This window comes from Ambystoma mexicanum, chromosome 3p, assembly GCF_040938575.1.
Source record: "Ambystoma mexicanum isolate Mex_15411 chromosome 3p, UKY_AmexF1_1, whole genome shotgun sequence".
In the NCBI taxonomy this organism is placed as follows: Eukaryota; Metazoa; Chordata; class Amphibia; order Caudata; family Ambystomatidae; genus Ambystoma; species Ambystoma mexicanum.
In genome coordinates this window covers 5,116,563-5,134,645 of record NC_090925.1, presented here as the reverse complement: position 1 = coordinate 5,134,645, position 18,083 = coordinate 5,116,563, and the positions used below count along the sequence as shown (strand labels likewise).

Below are 18,083 nucleotides of genomic sequence, written 5' to 3'. Positions count from 1 at the left end.
TGTGTCTGTGGCAAAGGGAATGTGGTGGATAAGGAGGTCTTTAGGTAGGTCTGCAGTGAAGGCAGTGTATGCCGTGGCAGGTGAGGTGTATGTTAGTGTGTCTGTGGCACATATGGAGGTGTTTTATGCTTGTGTATGTTAGTGGGCCTGTAGAGTTCAGGTGTGTCTCTGGTAAACTGGGTCTTGTGTATGATAGTGGGGCCTGTAGAGTTTAGGTGTGTCTCTCGTAGACTGGGTCCTGTGTATGATAGTGGGGCCTATAGAGTTTAGGTGTGTCTGGGATGGACGGGGAGGTGTCTTGTGTATTTGGTGGGGGCTGTGGAGTTTAGGTGGGCCTGTGGTGGACTGGGAGATGTATTCTCTGTTGTAGTGCGGCCTATAAAGTTGAAGTGTGTCTATGGTAGACGGGTGGTGTCTTATGCATGATAGTGGGACCTGTAGATATTTTAAGGCCTCTGGCGACATTAGACAATTTGTGGATATCGTTGGCCTCTGTGACTGTAGTGTCTGTTTGGATGATGCTTTGTTGGACTTGAAACAGCCTCGTGGACTGTGGCCTCAAAGGACCATCCTTAGTTCTTGAGGACGCTTGCAGGGCTTTGGGAACATAATGGGGGTCCTGGAGAAAGTGGCCTCTGGGATGGGAGGAACTCTGATGTTCTCATCCATTTAATCCTTCTCACTTTATCTCCTCTTGTCCTTGCAGCGTTCCAGTGACTGCACGACATGCCCTCGCTTGTCCGTTCAGGAGACCCAACCCTCTGCAAAAAAGATGTGCTGGAGAGGTGAGTAGGACCAGCAGCAGTTTCCTTTCATCTGAACAGGTTGCGGATGAAGCATAGAGGAAGTGGGTCATCTCGGATCAGCCAAATGGTGCTCTTAAAAAAGGTCCTTCTCACAGCCCTCAACCTCCTACCCTTTTTTAGTGTTGCCCTGGTTGCAGGTTAATTTGTTCTCCCGTTGTGTAGGAACCAATCACAAGTGAGCTTTACATATGAATTCCTCCCAAACCCCTTTGATCATTGAGGGTGTAGCAGGTTTAGAAAGTACACTTAATATAGCAGTTCTGAAAGCACATGTTACGTATCAGTGTATGACAGTGCGTGTGACAGCGACCCTGCTACAGGGTGTATCAGTGATAGGGGGGTATTGCGGGGCATGCCAGTACACAGAGTATGACGGTACACAGCATGTAGCAGGGTATGACAGTTCACAACGTGTAGCAAGTCTGATGAATCCGGGGGTATCGCCACTGGGTTCAATGGGGAAGACCTCCATCCCCCATGAGGCCACTGTGGTGGGGCTGCAACCCAATTTCCCTTAGGGTGGTTCTCGGTGGGAGGACCTCATGGGGAGGGAGACCCCCCCCATTGAGGGCAGTGACCACATAGAGAGAACGCAGCACCCCTTTAACCCTCCCACCTTTACTCAAACACCTTCTCTGTACCCTCCACCAAGTACCACAATCTACTGTTGTGATACCTCCCTAGTGGAACCCATCAAGGAAAAATACGCTTACACATTATTCAAGGGCAGTACTGGGACAAGGAAGAGGACACGAGTAATGAAGATTACTAACGGGAACGAAAAAACATGCACGCTCTAGCCTTCGTGACAACGTGATTGGTCAGCTGTCATTCAAAGGCAGATCGGGGAGCGAAGGATTGTGTTTTCGATCACAGCTTGGTGCGGACCGAGCACTTTGCAAGGGCCGCACAGACACTCCGCAGCGAGAAGCCTATGACATGCAGGAGGAAGGCAGATCGGTGGAAGACCGTCAAAGCAGGAAGCAGACTGCAGAAGAGGAAATGTACCTGCCGCTTACCCGGGCTGCAGCGCTGACATCAAAGCAACGGGAGGCTGCAAGAGGAACACGTGAGAGACTGCAGATGGTCCCGCTGAGCCCTAAGAGCCGCCACAACGCCTGGGAGGCCCACAAACATCCGGGGAGACAAGGCCAAAGACCTACAGGTACAAGGGTGGCTAGGCTAAAGGTTGGGAAGACCCAGCGATCATACGAGACACGAAGCGGAGCAAAAGAACCTCACTTACCGGGCTGAGAGTCCTAGTGGAGGGGGTCTGGGACCCAACATAGAAACATATAAAGCCCATAGCAATGGTAAAGAATACAAGCTTTATAGCTATAAGGGAACCCTTACAGACCTTGGTAGGAAAGTAAACCAGGGCTCTGCAGCGAAGGAGGTATAAAAACGAGATACCATTGTGAGCAACCGAGTGAAGGGGGTCTGGGACGCATATCAGAAAGACATACCCCAACCCTTAACAGGGTAATTACGAACTTTGCAGAAACAAGTGACGTTAATAGACCCTGGCAGGGGAGTAAACTAGGGCTGTGGGATAGAGGGAGATTGGATAAAAAGAACAATGTGAGTGAGCACATGAAGGGGGCCAGGGACCCAGGTTGGGGAAGTGTTCCCCAAACTATTTTTGCGAGGAATATGAACTTTGTATGTGCAAGTAAAATTCTTGAGACCATGGCAGGAGTGTAGACCAAGGCTGTTGGCGAAAGAAGAGAGACAGAACTGGGAAGTGAAGAACTTGGTGTACCCTACTTGGCAAAAGAGTGGGCCAAGAAGGAGGATATTGTGAATAGGGTCTGGGACCCACAGCAAGTGAAATGAATAATCCTAGCACAGCCACGGAGAAAGAACCAAGCTATCTTATCTTGTGGCAGCCCTGGGAGGCGGGTCTGCTCACAAAGAACAAACTTGAATAAACTGGAAAGGCTTTGAAAAGGGAATCAAACCCCTAGCCTTGTGGAACTTTTTGTTTGCTTTCTTACACCGGTTGTGAACCAATACAGAAACCTACTTTGTCCAACACTGGAAAGGTTCTAGGGAAACAGAATTCACCCACAAGCCTTATGGAACTTGTGTTTGCTTTTCTGCACAGTTTTTGAACTTTCATTTGGAACTGTACAGCTGAGCTGCAGGGTGGCAGCCAAAAGACATTTCACAGTTTTCCTAAGTTTAGTTTGTGAGGGATAGGATAGGTTTTGGACACAGGACAGTTATATAATGTGTACATCCTAACAGTATCATTAGTTAGTTTTGTTGAGGCAGGGAAACTCCTCATAGAGATGGGGCTAGTTAGGACTTTCTCCAACCCCCCTTATTTTGTTGTGAATATAAGTTTTGATCAATCAATATGCCATCCTTATGTCTGTCTCTTCGAGACCCTCACACAAGGTATGAAATTACACATGGTCTGACAGTACACATTGTATAGAAGGGTCTGACAGTACACAGGAGGTAGCAAGGTATGACAACACACAGGGTGTATCAGTAAATGACAGTACCTGGAAGTAGCCGGGTATGACGCAGAACAGGGTATGACTGTGAACAGGGCCTAGCAGGGTATGGCAGCCCACAGGGTCTAGCAGGGTATGACGGTGCACAGAGTGTACCTGTTAAGATAGATTTCTGAACTCTGACCTGGTGGGCAGAGGCTCAGAAGACCAGCCTAGTTTGTTGGAACAATAATCTTTACAAGTGTGACGGTTCAACTTCCGGGCCACCAGTGGTCCAGGGATGAATATCGGTTTCTAAACCATCATTCAACCCCACACCTCTAGTACACCAGAAGGGATCCGCACAGATAGGAATATAAGAAAATTATAGACCTCCTTGTCCAATTTTGTTAGCGTGGATGGAACGGCAGGCTTATCTGCGCAAGGCTGTGGATCGTTGATTAGTTCACCACAGCGAAAATACAATTCTTACCCAATGATAAAAGGGACTGTCCAGCCAATGTTGTATACACATCTACTTTATTATTACTACAACACACAGTTATAGCACACTACAAATACGACAACCCTGTAAAGGAACACAGAGGACAGTTTCACAAAGGAAAGGGATGCACTCTGGATACTGACAGGAGGGTAGTTGGTAAAGTAATCGGTCTTATAGTTCAAGATTATTTGGTTTCAATACTAAAGGGGCAAATGATCGTAACTCTCTCTAGGGGCCTTCAGAGAAGGAACAGGGGGCAGAACCACAATGTATGATATGATATGGCATTTATAACGCGCCTATACAAAAGGGATACCTGGTGCTGAAGAAGTTCTTGGTGCTCGACAGCGTTTAGGCGGTTCTATGGCGCTTCGCAGCCCGTGAGACAGTTAGTGGCGGGTGACAGCTGTGGGTAACAGGCGGCAGGTAGTTCGGCAAGCGAGGCTGGACAGACGTCTGCAGGATGGCCGGCGCAGCGGCTCGGGGCCAAGGATCATTTTCTCTGCGCTGGTTGGCGAATCTGGAATGCTGATTGAGACGTCTCGGGCGGCTCTGGCGATTGCACCGTGACAACAGTCATCAGTGCAGCTGGATGCGGTTCGAAGACTCAATTGTCTCGAATTTGTCCTTAACACATTACAGCTGGATGATGCTTCTGTGACACTCTCCTAGCTTTTTCGCAGGGCTCATGTCCTTTCAAGGCGGACGGCCCAAAGCTCAAGGATTGCAGGCAGGGCCTTGTCCTTTGCCCAGAGACTCTCCGGCACTTCCCACCTAGGAAGCTTGTTGTCAGAAGAACCTAGCAGGGCACCTATCGCAATCTCAATGTCGCCTGGCGTAGTAAGATCGTTGTCTCTGTCTTCCCTCTGTTCCCCCTCCCTTGCCTCGCTGCGCCTTGAAACACTTGTGTATAGGCACGTTATAAATGCCATATCATATATGGGTACCGGTTCTGGAGTCCGGTATCTCCCTCTGTTCCCTGGGAGATGTTTAGGGGAGGGATCTTGCTTCCCTCTTCGAACTCTGGCCTTCCTTCACTGGCGGAAGATGTAAGGTAGACTGTACCTTCAGCTCAGGTCCAAATGAGTCCTTGTTACTCCTTGCAAAGTCTTCAGATGATCTGATCAGTGAGGGGCTCAGCCCTCTTTTAATGCCACATGGGCCACAGTGATTGGTGTAGGCTAAGCCCACCTTAATGAACCAATCCTGGATCCCCACCAACAATCTTCAGTGATGCGTCAGGTTGGAATCAGAGCGCTTGGCAACAGACAGGGTAAGGATGACAACACTAAGTTCCACCCATCTTGCTGTCTGCTGTACATCAAAGTGTCTCCCTAATTAACTGAGCCCTATGCAGCGCTTGGTCACAACATGGGCCTCCTTTGAAGTAGGGGGTTGCAGGCAGACTTTTCGTCTTCTACAATTCACATACTTTCCTGCTCTGAAAGGAGTAGTTCCAGACAGGACATGAACTGCCCTTTCATACCAAGGAGGGGTGTTCGTATCAAGTTGACACATTGCATTACAAAGTGGTGTTGGTCTCTGATCTCCATTGTTACTTCCTGCACCCAGGCCTTCCCTGAGGCCTGCTAATTAACATTCTTCAATATTGCAACCAGCAAGGTGTAACAATGAAGATGCAAATCCATCGGGCCTTGTAATGCTAATCAGGCTGCCCACGGCCAGAGGCTTTCGAAGTACCCACACCCATGACAGGGGAGGGCGGCGCTGGTAAACTGTGTCCACCCAGAGTACATTACTATTTTTCTGTTGTGCGGTGAGCGTGGCCCCACTCCCACCATTCATTCTTTTAAATAAGCAAAAAATCAAAAAGCCCAGGCGAGCGCACTCTCCCTGTGTGGATGGTCGAATTCCTCACAACAAGCCAGACCGATCAAGATCGCATTGAGCACACACAGCAAACAACACCACAAATTACTCTGTCAGGTGTACATATCAAAAATACATCTACATTTATTAATGGCCTTTTAACTCAAACACAAGATGAGACTCAACACGAACTAGGAAACATATATACAGTAACTATTAGTCTAAAGTAATTTTCAACACGTAGAGATCCACAACCTGCAACAGAAAGGAGTCATGCAGTGCAATTATACTTTAGGCAGTCCTTCAACAATTCAAACCCTAACTAATAGGCAGTCCAGTCCCTACGAAGTGTGGAGCCTTGTGCTCAAAAGTACATTCAGTGCCAGAGCACTCGATTGTGCACTAAAGTACACAAGGGGTCTCTTCAAGGAGCTGTAATGACTCAGGAAGATGGGTGAGGTGTTTAAGAATAAGGTTCTACTATTCAAGGAGGGTCTCCACAAGAGGGCAGAGTGATTTCCAGGAATCGGGAATAGGATGGTAGCACAGGCTACCTTATCAAAGGAGAGTGGCCCTTGGGGGACACTCGTGCATACAAAAGTCTATGGATGTGCCAGAGGCCACTGGTAAGGGTTGCAGGTACTTACCGACCCTCGACGCACTCTGGACCAAACTTCGTAAGTCCAGTTCGCTCGCAGGTTCAAATGCTGCAGTTGCACGTCTCGCCAGCTTTCGGGGCTGCGTTCCGGGACCTCAATCCTTGGTGGGACAGTGGCGATTTCTTCGCTTCTGGTGAAGGGATCGGGCCAGATCCACTGCAGCTCGTATTAGGGCACGGGGGACACATCAAGGCACCCTCAAAGTTTTTCACCACAGCAGGGTGACACGAGAACTGCGCATGCTTGGGTTCAGGCGCACTCTCCTAATTCCAGACATAGGAATGCTAGGTTTAAGAAACTCGGCGGGAGGGTGCCTTCTTCCCAGAGGTTTCGGCTATCAAAGGCTCAAGTAACTCGAGACGGCGGCGGTTCCAGGGCAAAGGTCCCATACAAGCTGGTCAGTTCACTGGGCAGTCCAGGAACACGTCCGAAGGGGCTCGTTTAAGCAGGAGGTGCCTAGAGTAGTTAGTCCCACTACTCCAACGGGTCAAAACACCCTGGCAGGCCTTCTATGATCGATGAGAAACAGGGGCTCCGAAGGGACAACAGCGGGGGTCAAACCTTCCAGCGGGTCACTAGCGGTTGCACAGATCTGCTTCTTTGGTTCAGGATACGTGGCTCCTTTACTAAGTTCGGTGTGAACTCAAACGATCGACCTGGAATAGGTTTAGAGTGCCTTCTCTTATCCAGAATCTCCTTCGTGCCAAAATGAAGAGAAACCAATAGGACATCTGCTCAAATTCAACCATCCCAGACGTAGACCAATCGCGGACCACGGTGGTCCCAGTCATCCCAGCACACCAGACATCCTGGCACTCAGGATGTGTATTGGAACCAGACAGCTCCAGTCCACGTCCTGGGCGCGCACAACACAAGGCATGCAGAAGCCAGCGAAAGCTTTGGTTTGCGCAGGGGTCTGCATGGCCAAATTTCACGGGTCTGCTCAACCTGGGGGAAGGCAAAGGGACAAAATGGCCAAAGGACGGAACAAAGGAACTTGTGGCATGGCCATTGGCATTGGCCACAGTCCTGGGCCATCCGCGGTAAGCACGGTTTGGACCATAGAAAAGAGTCAAAAATGCTTTAGAATGAACTGCTGCCACCAGCTCTGTCCTGGACACACTTGTACATTCACCAAAAATCCTTCGGTGTCTAGGGCCTTAAAAATGAGACCCCAGCGCACTGTACTGGAAGGCCTTGTGTATTGATATAAAAATGTTGCTAAGAACTAGCAACAAGGTGAAAGCCTGAGAAAAAGCCCAGAGGAGTACAGCAGAAGGCTGGGCTCCACTGGTAAAAGTCAGGCTACGATGGGACGAAAGCAAAAAGTTGGGGGTTCACAACTGGAGGGAAAATTACCCATAAATGGAAATCTTTCCTAACAGTACCCACCAGGTTTACCCACAACAAAAGTCTTAATGTGTGGTTCAGATGCATCATAATGACAATAAGCCATTATATGCCTTGGTACCTGAAAAATGTTCTTCCCTTTTTAAAGATAAATACTGTCTCATCCCACGGGATCTCCTCACTGCCCTTGGCCTTGTCTCTTCCTGGGTGATCCTGCCGTAGTACACCATGCCCACGGTCCGGATCAGGAAGCGTCTGCCTTTCCCAGGCCACCTGGGAGGAGACTTTAGCCAGGGATTTAGTGAGGGATCCGCAGGATTCATCACACAGTGCACAAGGCGTAGCAGGGTATGACGTTGAACAGGGTGTAGCAAGGTATGGCGTTGAAGAGGGTGTAGCGGGGTATGCCCGAGCACAGGTTGTCGCGGGGTATGCCCGTGCACGGGGTGTAGCAAGGTATGCCGGTGCATGGGGTGTAGCAGAGTTTGACTGCACAGTGTGTAGCAGGCTTTGACAGTGCACATGGTGTAGCTGGGTCTGACCGTGCACTGGGTGTATCGGGATATGACGCTGCACAGGGTATAGCACGATGTGACCTTTCACAGGGTGCAAGGGTGTAGCTGGGTATTGGAGCAATCCTGGCTTCACAGAGTGCATGGCCAAACATCTTTAATGCAAGACCTGATTTCCTAAAGGTGCAGCAATCCTGATTGGCAGGGGGTAGTCAGGGGATTATCCACCCATTGCTAACATGCCCTGCATCACATGGCATGTGGCAGCACCCAGCCCCCTTGGCAGTCCCACCATCCACTTTTAGTTTGTTTATTTGGTAATGCGCACCAAACCCATAGGTAACTGGGCGCAAGAGAAAAGAATACTTGCAGCTTAGTTTCAACGTAGAATCAATACAATGTCAACATTTTAGGCAGGGGTCCAAAAAATGATGGGTCCCAAAAAAATCCAACCCGCAGAGAAAAATGCACTGTTGAGCAAGTATTGTCATATCGAGATGTACATCAGCAGGCTGTTGGGGGACGCTGGTCTGCAGCTCCGGCCATTGAGCATCCTCCCCGTCCTGCTTATGCAGAATTGTGCATTTCCCTTACAGCAGACGTCTAGTCCTCTAGATGGCCTGGCTTCCACAGGGGCTGAAGCTGGCAAGTCCCAGCATAGAATGCCATAAGAGATTTGTCCAGTTATGAAAACAGAGCCCCCCCCCGGCAGTGTTGACAAACACAAGGACAGGTCAGATGGTGGTAGCCACTGGTGCCTGGGTTGACCAGTGTGTGGGCTGGTGCCTTAGATGCTTCAGATGCAGAAGCCATGGTTTCTTGCCCATTGTCCCTTGCATAATTGCTATAACCTGCTTTGTAACTAAGAATATATTCTCCGTTCCATCAATTAAGCTTGCTTACACTTTCTTGTAAAGCGCCTCGATGCCTTTGGGCTGCAGTGCGCGCTATAAATTTAAATAAATATATTGTTTAACACATTGTCTCCCCTTCTCTAGCACCATCCATCGAGCGCTCCCTGGATGATGGTGACGGTCCGCAAGGAACCTTCCTGAAGCCCTGCTCCCTGGACTTCTACCATACTCACCGGCACTCAGTGAGTAACTGGATTTGCATCCTGCTGCTGTAATGCTTTGCTATCAGTGGTGAGGGCACGCCACCAGATGAGACCCCGAGGTGGGAGTGTAAATAGTTGTGGAAGATGCAAACAAAAGGACTTTTTAGGGAGTACCAAAGTAGTTCTCATTGTAGACGGGAGTATTTTTATGCAAGCAAAAATGCATGTTTTTCAAAATGTTGTTTATTGCAATTTTCAAAGTCAGGAAACGTGGGATTTCAAACAAAGCCAACAGTCCCATTCGGCCTCAGCCCACATCCTTCCCCACCATCCTCCCTCCCAACCAAGTTGCGTGTCCAGTACAAACAATCATACATAAAGCAACTCTATGGTCCAATTTGGCGAAGAAAGGGACCGCCACTCCTCTATGCTATTCTTGGATTCGCCCAGAAGATACGATCTTCCATATCTCTCTCTCCCTTAGGAGCCATTTCCTTTTAAACGGCATAGTAGACCTTCCCCACTGTTGCGCCACACAACTCCTGGCCGCCACCAAGAGTTATGAGACCTGTGATTCAGACCCTGGTGTTCCACATCATCTTCCACCCCCAATAAAACCTGCAGCGGAGAGGCGCCTAGACATGCCATCAAGCTCCTTTATCCAGGACAGAGCGCCCATCCAGTATTTCTGTATCTCCACACATCCCCACCACCGCATATGCCAATAGTCGGCTTTAATCATACCACACTTCCAGCAGCTCGGGATAGCTCCTGGGTACTTTCTTGCTAGCTTACTCGAGTGGGAGTGAGGGGGGTTAGGGGTAATGCCACCTATGTAACAGCTTGCCACCTATATTACCTATATTGTGGGGAAACAGTGCTGTGTGACAGTTTTTGGCACATAACGGCCGCAACTCACCTGTAATATCGCTTCCCAAATCTTCCACCAGCTCTTCTGTGCCTTACACTCAGTGGGGGGCTTGGCAAGCAGTAATTTCCTGGACATGCTAGCCATCAGCCCCTTGTGAATCCCCTCTTGTGAATCCGGACCTTCTCTACAGGCGTTGCTTCTCTCCTCAATTGTCGCCCCACCTCATATACAGAAGTGCCCCTTTCAGCTGCAAGCACGGAAGACAGAGATTTACCAATATTAAGGCATTCCTGCAACCGCCCCTTTTCCCACAACTGTCCTGCCTTCCCTAGACCTGCCTCATACGATGCCGAAAGCTCAAAGGCTCATCGATGATGTCCCATTGTTTTGGCGTTTGAGGGGTAAGATTGTCCACCACAGCCCTGAATTGAGGCGACTTAAAATGCCTCCCTAAATCGGAAATCCCCCTAAGCCTCTATGGGTAATATGAGTGTATCATATGGAATCTGTTTTTTCCCCCTTCCAAAGAAACTTCAGCAGAGCCCTTTGAACCTTTTGGATAAAATCAGTCGACACCACCGCCGGTATCATCTGAAACATGGACAGAAACTTGGGCAAAAGCATCATCTTGATTTCAATCTGCCCATCCAAGACAACTGCATTTTCCTCATCTATCCATGTCCCTATGGACCCTATCCCATAAGGGCAAATAATAGTATCCAAGTCACTCTGAATGCACACCCTTAAAATGCAAATTCCCTCTAAAAGGCAGGCTCTTAATATATCCCAATTCAGCTGCTTGCATTGGCCCTAGCGGGAAAGCCACAGATTTATCCAGTTTTATCTTGAACCCTGACAGCTCCCCATCGGTCCACAAGCCCTGAAGGAGAGGTGGGTGCGAGAGCCTTGGTGTAGTTGCATACAACAGCACATCGTCCGCAAACTGGCTACATTTTTAAGGCTTCCCCTGAATCGGAACCCCTTTAACCAACTTGTCACCCTTACACTCAGGATTTGACATATTGACTGCTAGCATGGCCACCCGCATAACCCTCTCTGGTCCTGTTCAGTTTTGGGATACATTTCCCAGCTTTATATTTTTGGAAATAATTGTGGCCACGAAGGGTCGGAAATCAGCGTCCCTGCTGATTCTATTCCGCTTGCGATTCTTAAGGAGGTTATCCTTCACTTTCTCTGACAAGAGTGTTAAACACCTTTCTCGTGTAATCTCGTCCCCTCTGTTCTTAAACACTCTCTGGTAATCCCTCTTCTTACAAAACCGAATTTGTACCGTCTACGTCTTCCAAATTATCGCCCCAGCTCTTTGCTCTTTACGCCCATGAAACTTCTAGAGTCTCTGGTTACTGTTCTTTGTTCTTTTCATGAGGACTCTGGGTTTCTCGATCCTTTTCTGTCTGGCTTTCAGTCCAGTCGGTGTACGAGTTTGTGCTGGTTTCCGCCGTGGATGGCCTGGCCCAAATTGCTGATCTGGGTGGTGTTGGCGTGCTGATTTGTATTTGTATATTTGTATTTGTTTATTTGTATAGCGCGCAAAACCCAGAGGTATCTAGGCGCTTAAGAGATTGGTTTCAGTGCTTCGGTTACAGAATAGGAAGCGTAAGGGGTGGATTGTGGAAAGTGCAAGGTAAAACATCAGACGCAAAGTGCAAAAGAGAGGTACATGATGATCACATCCATTGAGCTAGACCCCATGTTGCAGAGCGGCAGTAACACACAGATGTAGAGTCAAATCGGAGGGCATATACGTGGTGCCTACCCCATGTTGCAGGGCGGCAGCACACACAGATGCAAGATATTATTAGATCTCTCTGCCGCATTCGACACAGTCGACCATATTATCCTGGTCAACAGGCCTACCTCGGCAGGCATCACTGGCTTAGTCCTTGACTGGTTTCCTTATTTTCTCTGACTGCTCGCAGTCCCTGTTTCTGTCTCCTTTTACTTCACCTTCTATGCCTATCACATGTGGTTTACCTAAGGGTTCTGCTCTTTCTCCTCTCCTCTTCACTTTAATGTGTATATGCAGCCTTTAGTTAAACGCATTCAGTCAGTCAATCAAACAAGTTTATTCGGATTTCAAAAATCCATCAAACACAAGAAAAACAAAAACACCAGATAAAAGGAATTACAATCTATGCTCCATGACCTGAAATGAATCAAGAGGTACTGGGAGGGAGAAAAGAATCCCCCATGAAGCCCCTATTACATGCCACATTGACCCTTTACGGGGCCTGGCCCTATCCACCACAGAGCTTGTCCGGTCTTGACCCAGAGGAATAAGATTAGCGCCAGACAGAGGGGATGACCTCATAGTTGACCTCCAGGTGCACCCAGAACCTATATGAGGATGTGGGCTAATTAGGATCCCCCTCCTAGGCATCCTGCCAGCCCCCTCACGTATGGGCTAACTAGGAGCCCCCTCCTAGGCATCCTGCCAGCCCCCTCGCGTATGGGCTAACTAGGATCCCCCTCCTAGGCATCCTGCCAACCCCCTTGCGTTTTCCCAAGACTTCATTTGCTACTCTCCAGTCCCAGAAAGCCAGTTCCACAGTGTCCCAAGACTGATTGCCCACACTTGGCACTCCGTCACATCTCTATTTATTTATTTATTCGTATTTGTTGAGCGCACAGCAGACCGGGGACATCGTGGCGATAGTTACAGTGCTGCTTATACTTAGTTACATACAGTTCATGTCCATACCGTTACATTGGACGATATATACTTTTTTACAGATATGCAAGAGCAGCCGGAGCACCTGAGAACGGGGTTGGTTGAATAGGGCAGTTTGGAGTTTTTTTCGGAAGGAGAAGAGAGATGCATCAGCTCAGAGGTCACTAGGTAGGGAATTCCAAAGTTTAGGTGCGAGGAAGGGGAAGCCTATTCCTCCTGCTTTAGTTCTATTGATGTGAGGTATTGCTAGTTGATTCGTGTATTATGCTCTTCTCGGTCTCGTGGATTGAGATCTACCTATCTTGTCAGATAAGTAAGGGGGGGCTGTGAGGTTGATGCATTTATGGGTGGTTGTGAGAATTTTGAAAGAGATACGGTCTTTGACTGGGAGCCAGTGAGCTGTCTTTCTGGCTTGTGTAATGTGTTCTCTTTTTGGTATGCTGAGGGCTGCTATGAGAGTGTTGTTTTGGGTTGTTTGGAGCCTAAATACATTTTATTTGGAAGTGCCGGCTAGGAGCGCATTACAATAATCTAGTTTGGCTCCTATAGTTGCTCGGGCGATGGAGAGGCAGTTATCCTTGGTGACGAATGGTTTTATTGCGTTAATGAGTTTAGTATTCAGTGCTGAGGCCGAGACTATGGCGCTGACTTGTTTGTCCATGGATAGCGTGGCATCTATGTGAACCCCCAGTGTTTTGACTGAAGATGGGACTGGGATGATACAATTGTCTATGTTGAAATTGATGTACAGTAGGTTGAGGTTGGAGAGGGTGGATTTCGGTCTTGTCCCCGTTTAAGCAGAGGCCGTTAGTAGCCAACCAGGCTTGTATGGTGGAGTAGATTTGCTGTAGAGTAGAGGCGTCTTGGTGATAATTCCCTGTCGGGGGGAGGAGAACCTGCGTGCCGTCGGCGTAGTTTGTGTAAGTGATCCCCAACGTGTCTAGTTTATCAAATAGCGGCCTGGTAAAAAGATTATAGAGCGTGGGGGCCGTACAGGAACCTTGTGGCACACCACAGTGGATGATGGAAGGTGCTGCATGTGCTGTGTTAGAGAACACTTTCATGGCTCTACCCTCTAAAAATGATGTTACCCAGGATGCAGCGTCATTTGAGAAGTGTGCAGCGTGTGTCAGGTGACTGGTAAGTGTGGTGTGGTCTACCAAGGAGAAGGAGGAGAGCGGGCTTCCCTTTGTCTAGGATGTTGGTAATTTCGTTTTTTAAGTCTAGAAGGGCAGTTTCAGTTCCGTGACCCTTGCGGAACCCAGATTGTCTTTTTCCTAGGATTGCGTTCGATTCAAGGTATAGGAGGAATGGGACTGTGGTTATGGGTCGGTAGTTGTTAGGGTTAGCAGGGTCTAGCGTCGTTATTTTTAAGAGGGGGCGTACCCAGGCCTCTTTCAGACTGTCAGGGACTATGCCCGTTTTGAAGGATGCATTGATGAAGGCGGCGAGAGGTTCTGCGCAATCTTTGATGATATTAGGGGGGCAAACATCACCCTTGCATTGAGAGGGTTTGAGGTGTTTGAGGATGTCAGTGACCTTGGCTTCGGAGATTTCGGTAAATGCAAATATGGGCATGTTTCTTACTTTTACATTAGGTTTTATCTGTGCATGTGCATTTTGCTTTGGTAGGGTATTGAAGTGGTGTGATATTTTGTTTTGGACAAGGTTTGTTTTAGTAAGCATGGCTGATCGAATGCCTGTACACCATGCCTCGTCTTTGACGATCTCATCAGGGCATGTGGGTGGTACGGTTAGCTCTTTGAATATGTTGAAAAGTTCTTTAGAGTGGGAGTTGGCATTGGAGATGAGGTGGTTGTAAGCTTCAGATTTAGCATGGAAGATTGCGTCTTTGTATTTTTTTGCTATGGATTTGAATTTAGCTTTTGTGGTATCGCAGGGGTTAGACTGCCAATCTTTGAGCGCTAAGCGTTTATCTTTGCGCAAGGTCTGTAGTTCCTCTGTGAACCAGGAATTGGAGTGGAAGGATTTTTTTTCTTTTTTGTTTTCCAATGGGGCAACATGACGGCCATTGTGATGGTGTCTTTGAATATTTCTGCGAGGATGTTGGGGTCAGCGGAGAACGGGGGCGCTAGGCATGGCAGATTGAAGAGTGCACTGATATTGTCAGTGGTGAGTTTTTTGGCACTCCTGGCTAGAGTCGCTGGCGCTTTGGTAGGCACTCTAGCGCTTAGTGAGACAGGGATGTCAAATAGGAGAAGGTTGTGGTCTGTCCAAGGGAGGCTAGTATTGGAGGTGATGGCTGTGTTACAGTTGTGGTCTATATCCAATCTAGGATGCGTCCTTTGGCATTGTTAGGGAGAATTCTCTGTTTAGGCTGAATTTCCTAACCTAGTGAGTCCCCCAGCAGCTTTGCTGGATTTCTGGAGTTTGTTTTTTTTCCATCCTGCCAAGAGTGAAACTCTTTTCTCCCACTCTTGGACACGAATGTGGTTAATTCCTGTGAATGTCAATGTGTTCGATGGGCTATGGGGTCTTTTACTCCATAGGGTCTCATATGTTTTGCTATGTGTGTTACAAGGCACCCTCCGTGCCGTAACACCGAGGCGTCCTAGGGGACCCCCACCATAGACTCCATACCCGGGGACTGACTACTGTCTCCCTGGGCATGTAAAGTCACCATTGGCTTTACTAGACCTAAATTTACTAACAGAACTAGTACAAACCATCCTATTGTGGACGTACTGGTAGGGGTAATTTGATTACCCCTGGGTCTGTTATTCGAGGGGGCACTGTCCCGTCCCCCCTCGTCAAGTTTTGGCTGGTGGCAGTAGAAACTACTTGTTATATTCGACCCCGAATATAACCCTATGGGATTCTTCCCATTGTTGGAGGTTGATACTTTTTCTCGTCAATCTCTAACATACAACTGGTTTATTTATCTTAAATAAATCTATCGGTTGGATTTTCTGCCAGAACTCGGTTTTTAAAAATGGCCTCTGTGTTCGTCTCTGTGACTCCTAAACCAAAGGTTGAGCCCTTTGTTCCACTTTTGGCTGGCTTCTACACAGAGGCCCTCCAAAGTGGTGCCATTCTGTCTGGGTACCACAGGGGGTGTGGGAGGGGGTTTAGGCACTGTGGACTGAGTTGCCTTGCCAACTCAAGTCGCACTCTGGTGTGATTGGCCCAAGTGGTGAGCCACCCCACTCACCACTTAGCGTGTTTTGATTGACAGCTAGGCTGAATGAATGGGGGTTTTCTGCATAAAAGCAGGGCTTTTGGGACTGGATCTTCTTCAGAAGTCGCCACCGGACCTAAGAATCCGACGAGGGTAACGCTGAGCCGACCTGCAACGACGACACCTCCGGTGGAGCCCTGCTGAACCGACGCACCACTTCCCGACGACAGAGGAGATCTCCCCGCCGGAGAGTCTTCTTCCCCTGACTGGTGGGAACAACCAGTCCCCTTTGCTTTTTCTTCGTTCCAGGACGTAGTGGTCGAATTGCCCGTGCAGAGCACCCCGGCAACCGGATAGCCACTACCCACTGTACCGCGACCAAAAGGTGGTGCCTTGTGACGGAGCACTCCGCGGATGGTCTCTTCCCTGGTGGTGCAACGATCTTCACTTTCCATCGACGACGAGATCATCTCTTCTCTTGGCAAAGCCCCGACTTACATCCACCACCAGGAACAACTGCCCCCGCCGGAGCTGTCTCTCCACATACAAGGTACCGTGTCCACCTGGCTTCCCTCGTGACGGGTAGCGTGAGGTGTCTTAATCCTCGCCTCTCCATTGGGTCGCCTCCAAGATTTCTTAACTTTCTATTCTGAACTGGTCCAATCTTTTTATAACAATCTGCGACAAAGACTTGAAGTTCATTGCCACTGTGATACTGTTTGGGACATATCGCCTTGCCCCTCTTCGAGTGGGCCTGGCCTCTGACTTTGCGATCTACAGTAGACCCTGCCTTACTTGCCTTGCATTTGTTCGTAAAAGTGTTGGTACCGAGTTGATTTCATACCATGCCTTTTTTTTCTCTCCCATCCTAACAAATACTAGAGTGCCATCTAGGTCAAAGCATTCACCTCTGTCTGCAAATAAGTGGTGCCGTTGAACCCAGACTTGTTGAACTATTGTTAGGGGGATTGATTTACTTAGTAATTGTACTTGAAGTTGTTTGCCGTATTAGTGCCAGAGTGTTTTTCATAGATGTGTTGTTATAAATAAATACCTATATACCTTTACACCCAAGCTCTGTTCCATGTTTGCTTGTTCTACTGTGTAAATCGCCCTATTTTGTATACTCCACATACAGCCTAACTTTTCTTGAGAGAGGTCTGACTGCTCAGCCACAGCTACCAGGTGAATCTGTGTGGTACAGACAGCTACCAAGTGGGTTTACTGCCAACACCTGTAAGCCTAAATCTTTTGCAGTGGTCCCAGAGGGAACTGCACAGGTTTTCCGCTTAACAGGCATGAGTAGGCGAAGTGATCTTTTGAGAGAAGTCTAGGTCTTGGAGGTCTTTGGCTAGAGAGATAGCAGTTTTGCCCATAGAGTCGTTGAATCCTAGGTTAAGGTCACCTATAAGTAGTGATGTTGTGGATTTTTTGAGGTTGTTTCCTAGAAGGTGATTGACTTGACCTATGAAATTGGTGGTTGGACTGGGTGGACGGTATATGGTATGAATATTTATTGTGCTGTTTGTAGAGAGTGCTAGTTTGACTGATAGGATGTCAATATTTTCTTCCTCTTGGTGGGGTAAGGTTCTGATGGAGAGTATTTTTTTGTGAATAATGGCTGCCCCCCCCCCCTCCTGTTCTGGCTTTCCGGCCTTGTCTGTGGATGGCATATCCTTGTGGTAGGGCTAGAGAGATGGCTGGGCCAGAAGCTTTGTTGAGCCAGGTCTCTGTGATTGCGAGTAAGTCTATATTTTGGGTAGTTATTAGGTCATTTACTTCTAATGCGTGGGCATTGAGTGATCGTACATTGATTAAGGCGCATTTGTATAGCGCTAGGCATGAGATTTTCTTTTTGTGTATGTTGTGGGTGTCTGTTCTAGGTACGGTGGTACGTTGAGAGTAGGAGTTACTGCTAGGTGTAGTAAGCGTGGATTTGAGTTTGTGGCATATAGATATATTATGGTGGTGGTTGGATGTGTGCACTTTAGAGGTGCGTGAGCTAAGTCTGCAATTTCTGTGTAGTATGTGTGTAGGGGTGGCAAGGTGGTGGATAGGGAGGGTGCGGGCTCTGAGTCTGTCTAATCTGAGGCTGGGGTTAGGTATCAGAGCTGTTTAATTTGGAGTGTGAGAGGGCTTAGGCAGGAGGTCCATCGTGTGTCCTCGATGACTCGCAGTGATTTGGTAGTGGTGGAGGTGCATTAATGTAGAGGGGTGA

General features: G+C 48.4%; 1 protein-coding gene across 1 annotated transcript in view; it reads left to right on the top strand.

Annotated features, from left to right (window-relative positions):
* The window catches only part of CASP2 (caspase 2), a 149,821-nt gene that overhangs the window by 27,995 nt on the left and 103,743 nt on the right, over positions 1-18,083 (top strand). The window contains exons 4-5 of the mRNA XM_069650303.1: positions 707-785; positions 9,105-9,202. Of these exons, the coding sequence (XP_069506404.1) occupies positions 707-785; positions 9,105-9,202 (177 nt within the window). The remainder of the gene's footprint in view (positions 1-706; positions 786-9,104; positions 9,203-18,083) is intronic.